This window comes from Silurus aristotelis (assembly GCF_946808225.1).
Source record: "Silurus aristotelis genome assembly, chromosome: 20".
In the NCBI taxonomy this organism is placed as follows: domain Eukaryota; kingdom Metazoa; phylum Chordata; class Actinopteri; order Siluriformes; family Siluridae; genus Silurus; species Silurus aristotelis.
The window spans coordinates 8,909,792-8,928,870 of record NC_139593.1 but is presented as its reverse complement, the minus strand read 5'-3'; the positions used below and the strand labels follow the sequence as shown (position 1 = coordinate 8,928,870).

General features: G+C 36.4%; 1 protein-coding gene across 2 annotated transcripts; it reads left to right on the top strand.

The window, feature by feature from the left end:
• Positions 1-201: 201 nt before the first annotated feature.
• Positions 202-16,514, top strand: metap1d (methionyl aminopeptidase type 1D (mitochondrial)). Of its 2 annotated transcripts, none has more exons than XM_083522001.1 (10): positions 202-307; positions 5,747-5,910; positions 6,569-6,718; positions 6,981-7,129; positions 10,111-10,153; positions 10,245-10,408; positions 14,040-14,137; positions 14,727-14,774; positions 14,904-14,982; positions 16,345-16,514. In XM_083522001.1, exons 1-10 carry the CDS (start codon positions 259-261, stop codon positions 16,421-16,423), a joined length of 1,023 nt encoding a protein of 340 aa, XP_083378127.1. In that variant the 5' UTR covers positions 202-258; the 3' UTR covers positions 16,424-16,514. The 2 variants fall into 2 exon arrangements, with proteins under 2 accessions (XP_083378127.1, XP_083378126.1); XM_083522000.1 differs by lacking the exon at positions 202-307 and adding an exon at positions 2,594-2,697.
• Positions 16,515-19,079: the final 2,565 nt, after the last annotated feature.

Below are 19,079 nucleotides of genomic sequence, written 5' to 3'. Positions count from 1 at the left end.
AAAAAAAAAAAAAAAAAAAGAAAATAACATCAAACCAAAGAAAAAAAAAAGATGAATCACAGCTGTGAAAGAAATCAAGTGTTCCTCATGTACATTACAAAAACTGTATGTGTTGTCAATAATTATGAATTTTGTCCTAATTCAGTGTTAAAATAAAATGAAACCTGAATAATGACTTGAATCTCCTCTGACACTCTACAGCAGCATGCACATGGAAGGCGAGCGCGCGTCACGTGACCGGCGGTGCCCAAAAAAAACATGGCGGCGCCCTGTGTGTCATCGCTGATACGGGTGTTATTACAATCAGGTACAGAATTGCGGCTTTATTATTATTTAAGCACAAATGCAGACTGTGCATATGACAGATATTAACCTAAGAAAGTGCTGTGCAGCCAAATGCATCGTTTATTTTATTAGTATTATTTGGTCTTGGACCTTCTCTGTGATACACTATGAATCATTGATGTTTTGGTTTGGAGTTTCTGTGTGCTGAGCTAAACTAACATGTCACACCACCCTTTTTGCAACAATAAATAATGTGCATGTGCATTATCGATCATATAAATAATATTGACTTTATTAGGTACATTGACCAGTCTATCAGCTGAACTTTATTGACTGTATTCCTGATAGGGATCAGCAGTGATCAGATCATTTGGATGTTGGATTCTTCTCATCACAGCAGAGGCTCTAATGGTTAGACACTGATTTGCAAAGTTAGAAAGTAATAAAACATAATAAAGCATTGTTTTAGGACAGTAATCATCATTTGGGTGGTGTGATTTCATTGCCACCCAGAAATTCAGTACTTTCCAATGGCGTCAAGTCGTCTCAGAGGTGTAGAGAACCTGAAAATCATACTTGAGTAAAAGTATAAACACCTTACTGCAAAAAGTCTCCAATTCCAATATGATTTGAGTAAAAGTTTGAGTATCTGATTTGAACTTGTGTATTTGACTCATATTAAACGTAGGCTCAAAGATGCACTAGTCCTCAACACGCCACATGCTTTCGTTGATTTCAGTCTATAGTATACCTCAGTCTGTCTTTCTTTCTTTTTCTGTTGCTCTGCTGAACTCTCTGTTCATTCTTCTTTCTTTTTTGTAGCTTTTTTGACGCTTTTTTTCCCCTTTTGTTTGTTAATTTCAGTCTTCTTTCTTTCTTTTTCTTTTTCTTTTTCTTTTTCTTTTTTCTTTCTTTTTTTATGTTGCTTTGCTGAACTCTGTTCTTTTTTTTTCTTTTTTGTTGCCTTTTTCCTTTTGTTTGTTAATTTCAGTCTTCTTTCTTCTGTCTTTCATTCTTTCTTTTTCTGTTACTCTGCTGATCTGTCTGTTCATTCTTTTTTCTTTTTCTTTTTTTTTTGCTGCTTTTTATTTTTTTTTGTTGATTTCAGTCTTCATTTCTTTTTTCCTTTTTTCTGTTGCTTTAAAATTTTTTTGTTGATTTCTGTCTTCTTTCTTTCTTTTTTCTTTTTTTCTGTTGCTCTGCTCATCTTTTGTTTATTTCAGTTTTCCAAACATATCCAAGTCTTTCTCTCTTTTAAAATTGAAAACGCATTGTTTAATCAATTGCATGAAAGCCTTCTTTCAAAAAGGCATCTTCAAAGAACAAATTAAAAATACAATATTGTGTCACAAAGTAGGAGAAACATTCTACCGGAAAAATCGAATTAAAGTAAATAATTTTATATAAAGTTAAACCAAATATTTTCGAGCTGACTTTTATTTGATGCACCTTTCGGAGTATTTTTATTCCACTTCAGCAGAAGTTGGTTCTCACAATTTTTGTAATTTGTACAAGTTTTTTGGGACTGAAAATCAGGTGCTGAAAAAGTCGTTCACTGGTAGCAGATAAACCGTTAACGGTTAATTATCAGTTTAAAATATAGCGGCGCAAATATATTTAATCATAAATGTAGTTGAGTAGAGAGTAAAAGTCACCTATATCTTTGATACTCAGTATAACAAGAAAGTAGCTAAAAAATGACTGTACTTACAGTAACAAAGTACATTTACTGAAATACTTTACACCATTGCGCACTTTTATAGTCGCCTCCTCCCTAAGGATAGTATATAGTGAAGGATGTAGCGTAACACACGCATCCTCAGAGACATGTAGCATCTGCTGCTCATGCTGTGTCATGGGGAGGAGTCACAAAATCATAGCCTATGGAAGGTTTGTGTCAGTGTGAATGACAGGTGAGAGATCATGCTATAAGCTTCCATTTGACCCCCACACCACAGCCACTGTTGCTTTCCTGGACTGGTCATGACTGGTCACAGTTCTGTTGCACCGCTCTGCACTTTGATCATGAAAAGTGGCTAAACTTTTTATGAGATTAATAAGACTTATGTAATGGAAAAAAACTGCAACTGTGGAATGTCCTCCGTGTCCCTGTGTGAATTCTTAGTGTAGAAATGATAATGGAGTTATGAAAGCTGCTGTTATAGAAAATTATTGATCACATTCTGGCCAATCAGAATAGAGCACTATACAGCTGTGAGACTTTGTGTCAGTTTTTTATCAATGAAAAAAGCAAAAATGATTACATCAACCAAGAGTTTTTATAAACTATGTTGTCGTTTGATTGTAATAATCCACCCGACATGCTTTACCTACAGAGTCTGCAACTGTTTATTCTTTTATTAATGCAGGGAGTTCAGTCAAAATCTACAATTCTGGCAAGAATTTGGGACGGTGAGTTGTGTTTAATGTTACAGCTGTATGAAGGCTCTAGTGTGGGTTTCATCACTTATATAAGACTAATAATACTGAGTGATTTATTCAGAGTCACTGTTACAGATAAACTGCGCTTCAGTGCAGAGGTACATTTAACCACCAGATTCTGTTTATACTGTTTATAAAACACACACACACACACACACACACACACACACACACACACACACACACACACACACACACACACACACACTTCAGAAGAAGGGTAAATTACTCCAAATCCACACTCAGCTCTATCCTCACTCCTATTCATTACACCACCCACACCATAACACTGCTCACTCGTGCTTTCTTTCTTTCTTTCTTTCTTTCTTTCTTTCTTTCTTTCTTTCTTTCTTGCTTTCTTGCTTTCTTGCTTTCTTGTTTGCTTTGTTGCACTGCTGATGTCACTGCTCATTTTTCTTTGCTTTTCTGTCTTTTTTGCTCTTTTCTTTTTACTCTTTGCATGTCTGCTCTCTCTTCCTTTGTTGATCTGCGGATCCACTGTCCATCTTTCTTTTTTTTTCTGTTCAAATTTTTTTTAAATTTCAGTCTTTTATTTATATATATATATATATATATATATATATATATAAAATAAATTTTTTTCTTTCTGGTTCTGTTGCCCCGATTATCTCTGTCTTTTTATTTTTTTGTTGATTTCAGTCTTCTTTCTTTCTTTTTTATAAATTTTTTTCTGTTGCTCTGCTCATCTCTCTGTTCATTCTTTTTTCTATTTCTTTTTTTTGTTGATTTCAGTTTTCCAAACATATCCAAGTCTTTCTTTCTTTCTTTCTTTCTTTCTTTCTTTCTTTCTTTCTTTCTTTCTTTCTTTCTTTCTTTCTTTCTTTCTTTCTTTCTTTCTTTCTTTCACTTTGTGTCTTAATATTTTTTCATGTCTGCTAGTCATCTGCCTGCTCACTCATAAGTCCTTCTTTTTGTTTGCTATCCTTCCAATTATCTTGTCTCTTTTGTCTCCCTTTCTGTTCTCTCTATCTGTTTATCTCTGTCTCATTCTAAATTCTATTTGTCTTTCTGTTGTTTTCTTTTTTAATTGATCTGCTGGTTGTATTTATTAAAATGATTCTTTATATATAATGTATATCTGTCTGTCTACATCCCTACATCCCCATCTATATCTGTTTGTTTATTCATCCACAATCTATATATTTACCTCACTACCCCCTCCCATCCTCCACACTTCCTTTTGCCACTGCTCTGTTCATCAGTCCATGGTTTTTCCTCCACTCCTCTCTCTCTCTCTCTCTCTCTCTCTCTCTCTCTTTCTCTCTCTCTCTCTCTCTCTCTCTCTCCCACCCTTTCTCCCTCCCTCCTTCCCTCTCTTGCTTTCATTGCTCTATTCTGGGTCTGTGGTCACTCCGCTCTGCTCTGTTCTGACTTTGTGGTTCTCTTCCTCTGCATCACTGGGTGGTTTTACAGTAGCGTGTGCAGCGTGGCTCCGGTGTGGCGGCTCTGTATTTTGGCCGCCCTCTCGGATGAATAACGCTTGTAGTAAAGTCCGAGATTTCGGATAAAGAAAATGGCTGACGTAGCAGGAAATATTGTAAACACTGAAGAAAGGCTTGAGAGAGAGAAAGAGATGGAGCGTGAGCCTTTCAAAATAAAGAACATAGAGCACTAAAAGCCAGAACCAACATTCGGCGACTTTAACAAACAGAATAAAAAGATGTGCTCTGAAAATCTTCTTATACTTCTCTTAATATTCTTTAATTACTTTCACCCAATTCAGAAGGAAATTAACACTTTAAGGTTTTAGCTACTCACGTATGAGCTGGTTCTTTAGTTGAATTATTATTATATACTCTGTACTAACAAAAGTTTGTGGACAGATTCACGTGTGAATTTTTAAACACCGAATCTACATTTATTCCCAATTTGCTGTTATAATAACCTCCACTTTTTGGAAAGATATTCCACTAGATTTTGGAGTGTGTTTGTGGAGATTTGTGCAGTCAGCATTCCAATTAATCCCAAAGGTGTTAAATACGGTTGAGGTTCTAGCAGGCCACTCAAGATCTTCCACTCCACACCATGTAAAGCATATCTTTATGGTGGTCACTTTGTACACATGGGCATTGTCATGAAACAGGTTTGGTTTTCTCAATTCAAGTAAAGGGAAAATTTCTTGCTTCTGCATCTAAAGATATTCCATATAATTGTGTGCCTCCAACTTGGTAACAGTTTGGGGAAGAACCACATATGGCTTGGGAAAAAAAAGTCACGTGTCCCAATACATTTGCTATTATACTGTGTATATTGTATACTGTAAATCACTGATCAAATCAAATTTTATTTGTCACATACACATTCATACAGAGTACCACATGTAGTGAAACGCTTTTTGTAATAGAAATTGAAAAGAAAAAAAATATAAAAGAAATAAAAAAAAAATACAAATATGAATTTAAAGCAAAATATAAAGTATGAAAGTAAAATAAACAGTGGTGTATCTTTCAAAAAATGCTAAAACATGCTTTATAAAGAATAAACACCTTCCATAATAGGAAACCTATCAACGAAAATACACTGTTTCTTAACTGTTTATTCATAGCTGAATACTAAATAAAGTCGTGGTTGAAATACATGTAAAACATTAAAAAAAGAACCTTTTTCATTACACATATTTGTATATGAGCCCAGCATTATTTCCATAAATAATCATTTGTAATGTTGTTAGAAAATCTTTTTTTTTATTTATTTTTTTAATAATCCATCTTTACTGAGGGTGCCAATAATTCTGCAGCTAATTATCCTATGATCTCAAATGGATACTTAAAACATAGATGATAAACATAATAATGAAGATATTGTAGCACATGTCCTTGTGCACTTATATAGTGTTAGATTGAGTGCGATATTGAGCTACATGGTGTTGCATGGTGTGGAGTGTTTTATCTGTAGTCATGCTTGTTGTTTGTTTGGTTGTGTTGGGGTTATTGGGTTTCTGGTTTGTATAATAGTTGAATTATGGTTGTTCTCTGGTCGTGTTGGCGTTTGTGGTCAGCCTCCTCAGGCCTGTTCCAGAGGGCAGTGCGCTTGCCAGGATGCCAGCGATGCCTGTGCAGTGCCCCGTGTCAACAACGTCGGCACTTTTTCTGGAAAAAACGGACGTGTTCTCACAGCGTGGTTCGACCCGCCGTGGTCCGGCCGCCTTACCCAGTTCCCAAGGTATAACTATATAATACAAAGTATATAATGGTTTAATTTTTGCAACATGGAAAATCAAAATGATGGTTTGTATTATATAAGCTGCACATTTCCTTTCTCGACATTGAGGAAATTGAATAAGTCACTTTTTTCCAGGACTGTATATTTGGAAAATTAATGAGCTTTGATGAAAACTAAATGCAGCCCTTGGCAGTATCCGGACTCGGTACCATCTTCCCCTTATAATCATCTGATAGCAGTGTAATACGGCTGTGAAACAAGTTTTAATTCCTGATGTGTCTGTTTATGGAGTGTGCTGCATGTCCACTTATTAATAATTCCACACTGTAAATCAGCTGAAAGATACAGGAGTTCAGATTTTCGTATGCACATCCTGAGAGAACCCTCATAAGAAAAGATGGATGGTATTTTGTACAGAGAATCCCCATGTGCGCTGTTCCTGTGCGTTTTAAAAGCTGACGCGAACTAAATTCTTGTCTACGTCCCAGACTTGAACAAAGTCAGTCAGTAATGGTGCAATTAAACAAGCAGAATATCTTTACGTTTTTATTCACTTAGTTAGTTTGTTTCTTTCTTCTGTCTATCTGTCGCTCATTGTCTCTTTTTCCGTCTCTCATTGTCCCCCCCCTCTACACGCCCCTCTCTGTTTGTTTTTCAGCACATCCAAAAACCAGGCTACGTCTCCTCCAGCTCTGTGCCTGAGTGGCCTGACTATATTGAGATCAAGGATGAAGAGCAGATTGAGGGTTTGAGGAAAGCGTGTCAGCTCGCTAGGCACATCCTCCTCCTTGCTGGAAGCAGCCTTAAGGTTTTTCCTTTCTAGAACATTCTAGAGCATTCAGTTCATCTGCATGAGGGATGTACCTCAGCTCAATACGATTCCAGATAAAATGGGCTGAATAATACAGATGTTGGCCTTATATTTATTGTTCATTAGATATATTGTTCAATAGAAGACACTAGCTGCCAAAATCAGATCATGATCAGATAAATAGTGTGTGTCAAACGGAACCTTTAGGGATGGAAACATACCTGAGCTCATCCTTTACTTCTTTACGTTTTTATCGCAGGTTGGTATGACAACAGACGAAATTGACTACATCGTGCATCAGGAGACGATCAAACACAACGCGTATCCCTCTCCGCTACACTACGGTGGATTTCCCAAGTCTGTGTGTACATCTGTAAACAACGTGGTGTGTCACGGCATTCCAGACAGGTAACGTTACCACAGCTGTGCCATTTTAACAGTCTGTTAGTGCATAATGTTTAAATGGACGTCCGGTTGAGTGACGAATGTTCCTGGGAAGAACAACGTCGCAGAGCAACACTATAAAAATGAACTCGGAAAGACATTATAATAAAGAATACTCCTGTAAGTGCTCAATTTCTTTTAGCTTTAGCGAAAACAATGTCCACGTGATTGGAAGTTACCTCAGATATTTATAGGAAAAACTGGAGCAACGGTGTTTGAGTTACTACAGTAACAATCTGTCTCAAACTTATATTTACTGTTGTAGGTACTGTCGCTAGCTAAACTGACCAGAGTGTTATTTAACCATTAACTGGAGGAAAAATATATGTTGGTTTGTTTTCTGCCTTTTTTATATATATTTTTTAGATCATTTGGTTAAAACAAATATTCTAAAAAAACATTATGAGTCACCTAATCCAGCAATTTAGGTTTAGCTAATTATTCTCCAGCAGCAGATTTACAGGCTCGAGGGTAGAAGGAACAAGTGCTTGTCCTGAAGAAACTCTTTGCTTGAGTGCAAATAAATGACACTATTAAAGTAATGTTGTTAGCTAACACAGACTGATTATTCAATTCTGTCCCAACAGTAAACCTTCTATAAAAGTGTCATTTGTTTTTCAATGAATGATTTGCACAAAAACATTAACGTTATCCACCCTACCTACAGTACCACATGTTTGCTAACTTGGCTAGTACATGCTTGTGTTGTAGTTAATGTTGATTATCATTAGCTGGTTTTAAATAATAATTTCAAAAGCTGGGAAACAAACAGCAGGAAATAATCCGTGTTAAAGCGCCTTTATTTAGCAATTCCCTTGACTATTGTTTCCTTAAGCAGTAAGCTAGCTAAATTTACCACAAATGTTTCCATGAACTAGCTGAATTAGCTAACCATAGTGTCCTCCTGACAAAAGTTTAACTGATTGTCCAGATTATATCTAATTAATAAGCAAGCATTAAACTACCCAGTTTGTTCAAGTTCAATTTAATTCAGTTCAATTTTGTTTGTATAGTGCTTTTGACAATGGACATAATAAGTTTGTTTCTTATAACTTTATCCAACATTGTTACCATGTTATTCAGTTGTTTCCTATGTGTGTGCAGTGTAAAGTTGCTTTTTAGGCCTATAAATGACTAATTATATATATATATATACAGTGAGGAAAATAAGTATTTGAACACCCTGCTATTTTGCAAGTTCTCCCACTTAGAAATCATGGAGGGGTCTGAAATTGTCATCGTAGGTGCATGTCCACTTTGAGAGACATAATCTAAAAAAAAAAATCCAGAAATCACAATATATGATTTTTAAACTATTTATTTGTATGATACAGCTGCAAATAAATATTTGAACACCTGTCTATCAGCTAGAATTCTGACCCTCAAAGACCTGTTAGTCTGCCTTTAAAATGTCCACCTCCACTACATTTATTATCCTAAATTAGATGCACCTGTTTGAGGTCGTTAGCTGCATAAAGACACCTGTCCACCCCATACAATCAGTAAGAATCCAACTACTAACATGGCCAAGACCAAAGAGCTGTCCAAAGACACTAGAGACAAAATTGTACACCTCCACAAGGCTGGAAAGGGCTACGGGGAAATTGCCAAGCAGCTTGGTGAAAAAAGGTCCACTGTTGGAGCAATCATTAGAAAATGGAAGAAGCTAAACATGACTGTCAATCTCCCTCGGACTGGGGCTCCATGCAAGATCTCACCTCGTGGGGTCTCAATGATCCCAAGGAAGGTAAAAAATCAGCCCAGAACTAAACGGGAGGAGCTGGTCAATGCCCTGAAAAGAGCTGGGACCACCGTTTCCAAGGTTACTGTTGGTAATACACTAAGACGTCATGGTTTGAAATCATGCATGGCACGGAAGGTTCCCCTGCTTAAATCAACACATGGCAAGGCACGTCTTAAGTTTGCCAATGACCATTTGGATGATCCAGAGGAGTCATGGGAGAAAGTCATGTGGTCAGATGAGACCAAAATAGAACTTTTGGGTCATAATTCCACTAAACGTGTTTGGAGGAAGAAGATTGATGAGTACCATCCCAAGAACACCAGCCCTACTGTGAAGCATGGGGGTGGTAGCATCATGCTTTGGGGGTGTTTTTCTGCACATGGGACAGGGCGACTGCACTGTATTAAGGAGAGGATGACCGGGGCCATGTATTGCCAGATTTTGGGGAACAACCTCCTTCCCTCAGTTAGAGCATTGAAGATGGGTCGAGGCTGGGTCTTCCAACATGACAATGACCCGAAGCACACAGCCAGGATAACCAAGGAGTGGCTCTGTAAGAAGCATATCAAGGTTCTGGCGTGGCCTAGCCAGTCTCCAGACCTAAACCCAATAGAGAATCTTTGGAAGGAGCTCAAACTCCGTGTTTCCCAGCGACAGGCCAGAAACCTGACTGATCTAGAGAAGATCTGTGTGGAGGAGTGGGCCAAAATCCCTCCTGCAGTGTGTGCAAACCTGGTGAAAAACTACAGGAAACATTTGACCTCTGTAATTGCAAACAAAGGCTATTGTACCAAATATTAACATTGACTTTCTCAGGTGTTCAAATACTTATTTGCAGCTGTATGGTACAAATAAATAGTTTAAAAATCATACATTGTGATTTCTGGATTTTTTTTTTTAGATTATGTCTCTCACAGTGGACATGCACCTACGATGACAATTTCAGACCCCTCCATGATTTCTAAGTGGGAGAACTTGCAAAATAGCAGGGTGTTCAAATACTTATTTTCCTCACTGTATATATATATATATATATATATATATATATATATATATATATATATATATATATATATATATATATATATATATATTATTGTTAAATTCTTAAATGCATTCAAGAGTCGAAAACTGCCAGATCACATTTTTAGCTACATATTTTTTTGTAATCTTACTACAAATGTGTATATTTCTATTTCAGTCGACCCCTTCAAGATGGAGATATCATTAACATAGACGTTACTGTGAGTACACAAGCACACATCCCAAAACATGCAATGTAACGATTATTACTGAGAGTTGTTTTATGAGTTTCTGTTGTTGGTGTACATGTAGGTTTACCTGGATGGTTACCATGGTGACACCTCAGAGACATTTCTGATTGGTTCGGTGGACGAATGTGGTGGGAAGTTAGTAAATGTGGCACGACAGTGTAGAGACGAGGCCATCAGTGCATGCGGCCCGGGACGCCCGCTGTGTGTTATCGGCAACATCATCAGGTACATGAAGTGGATGCATGTGTGAGTGGTTGTGTGTGTGTGTGTGTGTGTGTGTGTGTGTGTGTGTGTGTGTGTGAGTGAGGGGTGGGGAAGAATATGAGAAGGTATGCATGTTGGTGTGAGTCAGAGAAAAGTGCAAGAAAGAGAAAAGTGTTAAAAGAGGATATAAAGGATTTATATACACACACACACACACACACACAGACACACTGCTCTGTGTTTTTATCTTTTCTTTATTCTTCATCCGTTTCATGGGGCATTTGACAAATTTATGCTCAATCTATTTTTCAGTATCCCTATGTTAGTAATGTTGAAGCTCACAAAAAAAAAAAAAAAGAGAGAGAGAGGATAAAAAAAACACAGAGAAGGAATAAAATGAAGAAGGACCTAGAAGGAAAAGGAAAAATATAGAAATGGGAAAGGCAAAAGTGAGAAAGAAAGAAGTAAGAAAGAGGGACAAAAGGATGTGAGTGAAAGATAGGGAGGAAAAAAGGAGCGAGGGAGAGAGACTCAGCATAGAATGGATAGTCAAAAGAGAAGAATTGGTGAGAGATACGGAATAGGAAGAGGATGAGAATAAACAATGTAGAGTTGAAAAGAAAAGAAGAGATGGGACAAAGTGAGGAAGGAAGGTACAATCCTATAAGAAAAAAGGGAAAGGAGAGAGTCAAAGAAGAAGGGTAACAGAAAGAGGAGAGAGAGGGTAAAAAGGAAAAAAGAGAGGGAGGAAAGATGAGATAATATAGTCGCAAAAACACTAGAAAGGAGAAAGTGAATAGAAGAAGCATGAGAAAAAAAAAATTGAGAGGAAAAGGGTTAGAAAAGAAGTAAGAGACAAAAAGAGAATGGACAGGGAAGAGAGGAAAAGCAACAGGAAGGAGGAGGACAGTAACCCTGTGGAGGGAGGGAGAGGGAAAACGAGTAAAGGATGAGAAAACAACAAGGAGAGAAAAAGAGAGGACAAAATAGAAAAAAAAAAAAAAAGAATGAAAGTGGAAAAAAGAGAGAGAAAGATGATGACAAAATGCATTATTTAGAGATTCACCCTCATCTTATATTAACACAGCACACTGTATATCTCTCTTCCACTCTCTCTCTCTCTCTCTCTCTCTCTCTCTCTCTCTTCTCTCTCTCTCTCTCTCTCTCTCTCTCTCTCTCTCTCTCTCTCTCTCTCTCTCTCTCTCACTAACATCAGCTATAATTAACTCAAGGACTCTCCACTAGCCTTTGTCTGAGTATAAGGATTCGGCCTACACACACACACACACACACACACACACACACACGCACACACGCACAAATGATGAACGTCACCTCCAGAACCTGGCTATAAGAACATCATCTCAACAAAAAAGTGAAGGACAGAGAGACAGAGGGAAAAGGGGAGGATACGATGAGTCGCTGCTCTGATCCCTCCATTTCCCTTCGCAGTGTTCCGAACAGCACTACATAGAGTTAATGTATTTCTAGGCTTGCACGAAACGAACAATTACCCAGAGTGCACCAGGGTTCTCTCCCTGCAATGGGGTGTAAATTACAGGTTAGGTGGTCTCGCTGTGCGTACATGTGCGCGCGTGTGTTTGCGTGCGTGTGTGTGTGTCTGCGTGTGTGCGCGAGTGTGTGTATGAGATGTAAATTACAGGCTAGCTTGTGCTGTCTTGAAGAAATGCAGTGTCTGCCAGGCCGAGTCCAGCTCCCTGCCGAGACCCACTCACAGCCACAGAGAGAAGGAGGACACACAGAAAGGGACGACACACAAAAACCTCTTTCTGTAGCGTTGCACAAAAGACATGACTATAATAGCGTCAGTCCGGTCACACAGATTACGGCAGGGGTTCTCACAAACCCTTTTCAATGTACAGAATACAGCCCTCTTATGAGCTCCACTAAATAAATATTTCAAGAAAAAAAATGGTGTGTGTATATATATATATATATATGTATATATATATATATATATATATATATATATATATATATATATATATATATATATATATATCTATATATATATGAGTGTGTGTGTGTGTGTGTGTACCCACAACACAATATGTTATTCTGCTACTATTAGTAGTTTTTATCCTTTCAGTATTTTGTCACTACTATTTTGTAGGTTATTTTTAAAGATTTTTATGTATAATGTGCTTTATATTTATGTATGTATGTATGTATGTATGTATACAGATTGGGTGCCTTACATAGATGTTTTCTTCATCTGCTTTATGTCATGTCTAACACATCTACCTCCAATAAATGGTATTCTCTGGGGTGTGTTATATTAAAATATGCAAGGAATTTGCTCTAATGACTATGACTACACTGTTGACCCTCCATGATAATGATTTTGACCTGTCTATCAATGCAATACAAGACATTAACCTATTAATGCAGGCCGAAACTTATTTAGATCCACACATTGTGCATTTTTTTGTTTATATCTATCTATCTGGAGATGGCCTTATAACCCTTGCCAGCTTGATGAACAGCAGCAGTTGTTTCTCTGATGTCAGGACTGATATGTTTTATTTTAGGCATGGTGTATTCACCCTACACACCTAGTGCTTCAGAACACCATACTTCCAAAGGTTCTGCTTTTATAGAGGTTGTCAAACTTCTTGATGATGAAGTAATCGTGTGCATTTTTAAGTTAGGCCTTGCTGCTATTTACTTTTTCAATGTTTGTGGAGGAAGAAAGGTTTATTTGTCGCCCCCCATCTTAATGGTTTACTTTTGGGGGAAAAAACAAAAGTTCACATAATGAAATCTAAAATCGTAGGTGTTCTTTTGTTGGTGTAACACACACACACACACACACACACACACACACACACACACACACACACACACACACATATATATATATATATATATATATATATATATATATATATATATATATATATATATATATATATATAATTTTTTTTTTACTTTTTTATTATTATTATTTACAAGGGCTTTTTATTAGACTTTTAATGTGTGTTTTAATTAACATGTGGCCAGTTTTTTTTTTTTTTTTCTTCGTTCGTGTGAGTGTGTTTTCCGTACATTTCTGTGCAGGTATAGACGTGCCTCTCTGAGTAAGCTGAGCTTTTGTCTTCTCTCTTCTCTCTGTCTCTGTTGCTGTCTGTGTCTCTCTCCCTTTTTTCCTCTAACCCTGACTTCTTCCTTTCTCTTGTTCTATGTTCAGTGTGTGTGCAAGGACTAACACTATCATTACATGCACACAGGAGCCCATTACATCTCTTCAGGAAAGAGCACTTAAACCTCTCTGTTTTTTTTCCTTTTGCTTCTGTCCAAAATCTATTTTGTCTAAAAGCTTTAGTTTTTCTTATGGTTTGTCTAAATTCCTCTTTTTGAGTTTTACTTGTTATTGCCTGCTTCTATTTTCTCTTACCTTTTTCCCTCATGGGCAAATTGTCACCTATAAAGTAATTTTCGCCAAAAGAGGCCTGACCTGTATGACCATAGAACCCACGTCATCCCCTTGACTCTGATAGATCAATAAACTAGCATCCATTCGCTCAGCATGAGCTCCTGTTGCTGCGTTATTGCTCGATTGCCGGTTGTCACATTGTTGGTTTCTTGCTCTAAACTACATTGCCATAATCTGTGTGTGTGTGAATTACAGTGAAATTGCCCATTCGAATGATTTCTGTGTGTGTCCATACTTCATCGGCCATGGCATTGGTTCTTACTTCCATGGTCACCCCGAGATCTGGCATCACGGTAAGAGCTTAGGTTTTACTCCTTGGTCTCTCCTGTTGTAGTATTATTCACTCAAACCTTGTATCCCCCAAAATCTACCAAATCTACCTCAGAGATTTGAGTTCACTGATGTGCTGATGGATTTGTCAGACCACCTTGCATACTGAAACAATCTGAAAGTACTATTTCCCAGACTTTTTTTCTTTTTATTTCTTTATACAATCGTTGGTGATTTGAGTCCCCTCGAGGTTTTTCATCCTTCAGAAAATGACTCAAGTTCTTCTAAATATTCTCAGAAACTAAAATTATCCCCTGAATCTTCTCATTTAAGACCTCAGTTCCACCACAATGTCCAGATTCCCAGATCACAAAAAAAAAGGATTAGCATGTGACTAATAAAGTCTTTGAGTGACGTGAGTAGTGATTTACAATGGAATTTATCCAAAGAAGCTTACAAATGAGAAAGAATCCTGTCTGAGATGTGCACTCAAGTCTCACCATTGACTCTTTAGCAAGTTGGAATCTTCAGGTCACATTATTAACAGATGCCATGATTAATATTTAGTGTCATGCCAGTATCACTTCTTTTTTGTTTTGTTTGTTTATACAGCAAACGAGAATGACATGCTGATGGAAGAGGGCATGGCCTTCACAATAGGTCAGTGCTAGTATGGGGATTTCTGTTGTGTGTCCTGCTCTCTATTTATTTTTCTTTTTAGGAGTGTCTGAGATTTCTCTTCCAGTAGTCTCTTTCCTGTGGTTATACTTTTTTCTTCTTCTTTTCTAGAGCCCATTCTGATGGAAGGATCCTTTGATTTCAGGATCCTGAGAGACAAGTGGACGGCCGTCTCAGTGGATGACAAAAGGTTCTCTTCTGCTCTTTACACCTTCAAGTGCAAAATAAAATACCTTAGCAGGGTTCTAGTGACAGCCCATATTTTATCGGCTGTTATTGACAGTTTTGTTAGTTTGTTAGTGTTAGATCGATTATTTTGTTAGTTAGCTAAAAGTTTAGCAAAGTCCCAATACAGTGGTGAATATCTGAAGTGCATTTGGGTTAATGGGTGCTGCTTTCATGTGGTAGAAAAACAATACATGTAGATTAAACATTTACACCATTTGCCAGACAACGTTATCCAAAGCATCCAAAGCAACCTACAAAGGAAATCTCTATCAATAAATGTATTCTTATACGATTAAGAAAACTAAAAAAAACAGGTAAAAACTTCTTTGTGAGTAACACAACAGCTTAATGTAGAATTTAGTTTTATGTATTTTAATTTATAGTTAAAAACTTCTACTAGCAACCTGTTCTTTTCTCCAGAAACCTATAGTGCAGCAGCTGATGAGCTGCTATAGTGCAGCCAATCATGAGCACATTATTATGATGCTCAGTATGTGGAAAAGGGCAGATAGCATGAACAGCATTTTTTTTGTTTGTTTGTTTTGTTTAATATTATGATTATTAATCCAAAGGGAAATTTTCGCATATTTTTCGACTTGAGCTTCAGAGCCTTAACCGCTAAGCTATCACTTTCCCTGATAAGTTAAAGATGCATTTGGTTGCCTTTACAGGCCTCGGAGGAAGCACAGGTTAGCCTTTAGCCATCGTGTGGTTGGTCGCTGTTGAGTGATAGAGAACAAATGGCTGATGGGCTGCAATTAGTGGGTGACCAAATTTGGGAAAAGAATGATAGTCTTCAAAGAAAATCAATAAAATGTGGTTTTCAGATTTAAAAAATAATAGCCTACACACACACAATCTGCTTCATACAGATTATTGGAATTCTAAAGTTGGTCAAAGAAATCACAAGATCTGTGCATCTCACAGTGACTAAACAACCCTAGACTGGGAAATCCATCCATGCTCACAGTGGAACTCCTTAGCTTTTTACCATCTGAAATACAGTCCTGGTCTTCTACATGTCTTCCACTGTTTAATGACAGATACTGGGCTTTTGCCTGAGCATCCTGTCCTGCGCACCCTCAGGCTTATTGCTAATGGCTCTGTCAGCAGGTGTGGACAATCTGCACCACTGCTTGGTCAGCACATCTGTTGAACTTCCCTGTTTAAGGTGGATTGTAGGGCACGATATCGTGCAGAGAGAGGGCCTAATCTCGAGCTTTTCCTTAAATGTGAATCACTTCATCTGTTTAAATATGAGTCACTCAAAACACTTTGTGTGTGTGTGTGTGTGTGTGTGTGTGTGTGTGTTTGTCATTTCCAGATCAGCCCAGTTTGAGCACACGGTTGTCATCACCTCTGACGGCGTGGAGATTTTGACCAAATTGCCAGATGAGAATTGAATGTGGTCAAAAGAGCTTGTGCAGTTGTTTGAGTGAAGATTTTGTGTGAGGTGTGTGTGTGTGTGTGGTGAAATAAAAACATTTTATTGTGTTTAGGGTTTTCATGACTCCAGTTTGTTCACAGACTATTCCTGATTAAGAATGAACAAAGTTTTTGTGGTGTAATATTTGGACACATTCGCTACAAGTCTGCCTTCTATAGGTTTTGTAACATTTCTGATGGATTTTATATATATTTTTTACAAATGTATTGGGTATAAAGAATGAAATTCTTTTCATTTGGTTTATTTGCCTTTCAGCTCAGCTAAATGTTTCATTATTTCATCACTCTATTAGGAGAGCATGTCCTACGTCACTCCTAAAACGTCTGTCTGTCTCGAGTTCAGCGCCGGAATGACCAAGAAAACCTCGTTATGTCTCATTAACATGGCTCATGCTCACTATCTGCTCGCGTCATGAGATTACAGCGGGGTAACGTCATTATGTGAGCGCACATCCACCGAGAGGTGATTTTATTTATGGCATATGAGGGCTCCCTGGCATTGGGGGCTTCCTTTATAATCCGGTTTAGTAAATGATCAGATTTAGGGATTATCATGAGATTGGACAGGTGGAGCTAACAAGCTAACAAAACCATAATCGATGTGATGATGATGGATGATGGGTGACAGAAGATTGTATACACAAATACATGCTTCATGCCAAGTAACAAATTTGCATGAAAGAATTTTTGCCAACACACAAATAGTCTTGCTACAGAGGGCTCTGTCTCAAATCATGAGCAATGCACTATATTCTCATGCTCTATTTTATATTAGTAGCACCTAGAGTTACAAGATGGTGGTCGATGTTGAAGACAAGGGTTGGTCAAGATCTCTTTTCCAGGAGATGGAATTACTTTGTGTTTGCAAAAATAGAAATTATTTATTTATTTATTTATTTATTTTATTATTATAATATTTTTTTTACAAAATATCTCAGTTCAAAGTTATACCATATTTAATTAGTCTAAGTGCAAAGTCTAAAAAAATCCAAATCATACTGAAAACATCTCAAGCCTGGACATGATTCCTAGTAGTTTCAGCTGATATCCATCATTTATATAAATTACTTTGAATTAAATGCCTTTCAAACCTGCAGTGTCTCAATTCCATCACTATATTTATATGGCCAGAGGGAAAGTTTTGGCATTTCAATATCTAAATCTTGATTTATATTATCACGTTTTTAATGCATAATTTAAGTGTTTATTTCACCCAAACATATTTGTCAGAATATACCATAACAGACAAAATTACATTATATATATTATATTATTAGACAGCATTCATGGTTTACAAGTAAACATTTTCAGGTTCCAGATCATTTTGTAATCACAAGCATGATTGCATTCACTTAATTAGTGACATCACAACTTTATTTTAAACAGAAAAGGAAAAAAAGGAATTTCTTATAGCTGTGATGTTAAAATGTAAACAATGAGTTACAATTTTAATTACACATTTTTTTTTATATCATCACCTCTTAATGACGTGGTACTTTTTATCTGCTCATAGTTACACATAGTGCTGTGGTATATCTAAAACAAGACAGTTCCTGTTACCAATTGTTGTAAATAAATAAAGAAATAGAAAAAATTGCGGAATTCTTACTAAATGACGTTTAGATAAATAAGAAAATTAGACACTTTAGACTTTAACGATTACTGTTGTTTAAAAGTTTTATTCACTTTATTAGATTAGACGGTGAGCCCCATATTTTAGAGAAAAAAACACCTTCTGACCAATCAGAATGGAGAATTCATCAACGATGAGAGATTAATGTGTGCTATAGGAACCTAGATCAAAAGATTTTAAATTTAAAAAAGCTTGCATTTACATGATGTAATCTGCAAATAATCCGAATTTAATTCTTAATGAATGACGTAACAACCAGGTGGAAACAGGGTCAGTGTCCCATTTAAACCAGTTCTAGAATCGGCTGGTTTATTAGAAAAACGAATGTGGAATGGAAATAAGAACATGTATGTTTGTAGTAAGCAAAGCTTCCGTGATCCAGACGATTATAACAGTAGCACAACTATATATAAATAAATCTGATATAAATACTTGTTGAAGCTGCAGTTTTAATCTTCTACTCCTACATCATTTTTCATATTGTTTTAATAATAATAATAATAATAATAATAATAATAATAATAATAATAATAATAATAATAATAATAATCTATTAATAATCTATTTCACATGATAGATAGATAGATAGATAGATAGATAGATAGATAGATAGATAGATAGATAGATAGATAGATAGATAGATGTAACATGATGATTGTCCTTTTTATTACTAATCACTAATAACTATTAAGATTAATATTATTGTTGTTGATCAAAATATAGCAATATCATATTTACCCTCTACTTTCTACTTTTTCTTATTATTTGTAAAACACGTCATTTTATTATTCATATTATTATTGTTGCTGCTGCTGATATAATAATAATAATAATAATAATAATAATAATAATAATAATAATAATAATAATAGGTCTTGCTTCAAAACGGTTTATTTTTTTCTTTATTTAAAGGAAGACTTACTGTAGTCCGTGCATTTATTTTCTTAATCATTCTCTGTTAGACGAGTGTGTGTGTGTGT